General features: G+C 65.9%; 1 protein-coding gene across 1 annotated transcript in view; it reads left to right on the top strand.

Moving 5' to 3' along the window:
• Positions 1 to 1,945, top strand: part of ELFN2 (extracellular leucine rich repeat and fibronectin type III domain containing 2) — a 12,339-nt gene that overhangs the window by 4,088 nt on the left and 6,306 nt on the right. The window contains exon 6 of the mRNA XM_077761954.1: positions 43 to 257. Within this exon, the coding sequence (XP_077618080.1) occupies positions 43 to 257 (215 nt within the window). The remainder of the gene's footprint in view (positions 1 to 42; positions 258 to 1,945) is intronic.

The following is a 1,945-nucleotide window of genomic DNA, read 5'->3' as shown; positions in this document are numbered from 1 at the left end:
CCCCGCCTCGGCCGCTGCCCCTGGGGCGCTGGAGCGGCCCAGCTTCCTCTCGCCCCCCTTCAAGGAGAGCTCCCACCACCCGCTCCAGCGCCAGCTGAGCGCCGATGCTGCCGTGGCCCGCAAGACCTGCAGCGTGTCATCCAGTGGCTCCATCAAGAGCGCTAAGGTCTTCAGCCTGGACGTGCCCGACCACCCGGCCGCCGCGGGGCTGGCCAAGGGCGACTCCAAGTACATCGANGCCAGGAAGCTGAAAGGGGGTGTGGGGTCTGGGGCTCTGGGATGAGGGACAGGTTTGGGGGCAGGGGAGTCTGGGGTGGGAAGAGGGTCCCCCGGTCTGGGGGACAGGTCACTTGGAGATTTGGCACCAGGCAGACTTGGGGCATCGTTTCCTTTCTTTACGGTTAGGGAAACCAAGGCCCGGAAAAAAGGAAGTGATGACCCCAGGGCCCCGTGTCGGGTTAGGCAGTTTCCCAGCTTTCAGGCCCAGTGCTGTCCCCCACCCTTCGTCTGCCTGCCACCCCGTTGCAGAGCTGTGGTCTCCTGGAGCTGAGGGACTTGCGAATTGGGCAGGTGCTTTTCCTTTCTAGAAAGCCCCATGGCCACACCCCCTGGGCGTGGAGCTGTGATTCATCACTCTGGGGGGTCCTTTGACCGCCCCACGCCACCCCCCAGTAGGGGCTGGAGGTCTGGCTCCCGAGAAAGGAGCAGAGGCACGGGGCCATTCCACCAGCCCCCTTCAAGTGTCTTCCAAGTGGTCTGGAAGCGGGTGGGGCCAGCCGCCACCGCCTCTCAGGTGCAGGCCCCCTTGCTACAGCCCCCCAGCCTCTCTGGGCCTCCAGGACCCCATCTCATCCCAGAAGGGTGGCCCTGAACTGTGATGCCTGGGAGCAGGGGGGAGGCAAGGCATAATGGGGGCCTTCCTACCTATGCGCCCACCTCCCGGCCTCCCACCTGCCTGACTCCTGTGGCGGGATCTCAGGGCGGCCCCTGGGCCTGCCCAGAGGGAGGAGGGCTTTCCCAGGCTGTGCCCATCCATCCCGGCCCCACCCCCTGGCTGGAGGGGGCTCCCATGTTTCCACGGAAATGGCCGCTCCCCCCCTTGCTGACCCTCACCCAACATCGAACAAAGCACAAACAGTGAGCACCCACCCCCCCAGGGGGCGGGGAGCGGGCAGGTTGGTGGGGCCCCTCCCTCTCCCTGGCCAGCTTCTGTCGCCATGGCAACCCAGGGCCTGGCAGTTGGGACGGTTGGGCTCCTGGGGGTTCTCTCTCAGTGTGGGCGGCAGCAGCAGCAGCGGGCGGTGAGGGAGGGCAGGGCCGGGGGAGGCTGCGGCCTTTCTCAGCAGCTAGGGGCTTTCAGGGTTGAGTCTGGGTGGGGACAGATCTGGGGTCCTGAAACTGAGGGGGGGGCTTAAACACACTGTCAGGGTGTTGAGGGGCCCCTCACCTTTGATTAGGACGCAGGCCACCGGGGGTGGGGGTAGCTATAGCTTTGCCCCCCTGCCAGCGTGCTCTTTGGCTCCCCACCCACGTCAGGATGGACAGGAGCCCACTCAGCTCTCCCCACGCCCCTGCCGGAAACCCCCAGCCTCCAGCCTGTCACCCAGTTGGGTTTCCTGAGATTTGGGGAGTGTGGCTGTGGGCTGAGGGTGGGCACTGGGGTGGGACCGGGACCTGGGATGGGGATCTGACCAGGGAAGCTAGTGCCATCTCCTGGGCCGGGAGGCGGGAAGGGGGCTCTAGCGATCTCCCCGCCAAGGGTAGAGTCTGGGCGGGGACTGTGCAGAGGGCTAGGGCTCACCTGAGCACCTCTCTTACACCCACTTGGGGGACAGACCAAGCCCAGGGCTCACTTGGGGAGGGGGTGACATTTGCCAAGAAAGGACTGTTCTTCTGGGGAGGGGAGGAGAGGGGCCGGCATGGATGTGCAGAGAGTGGACATCCC

This window comes from Crocuta crocuta, unplaced genomic scaffold (assembly GCF_008692635.1).
Source record: "Crocuta crocuta isolate KB4526 unplaced genomic scaffold, BGI_CrCroc_1.0 scaffold193, whole genome shotgun sequence".
NCBI lineage: Eukaryota > Metazoa > Chordata > Mammalia > Carnivora > Hyaenidae > Crocuta > Crocuta crocuta.
The sequence above is the reverse complement of the archived record's forward strand: the minus strand, read 5'-3'. Positions and strand labels throughout refer to the sequence as shown.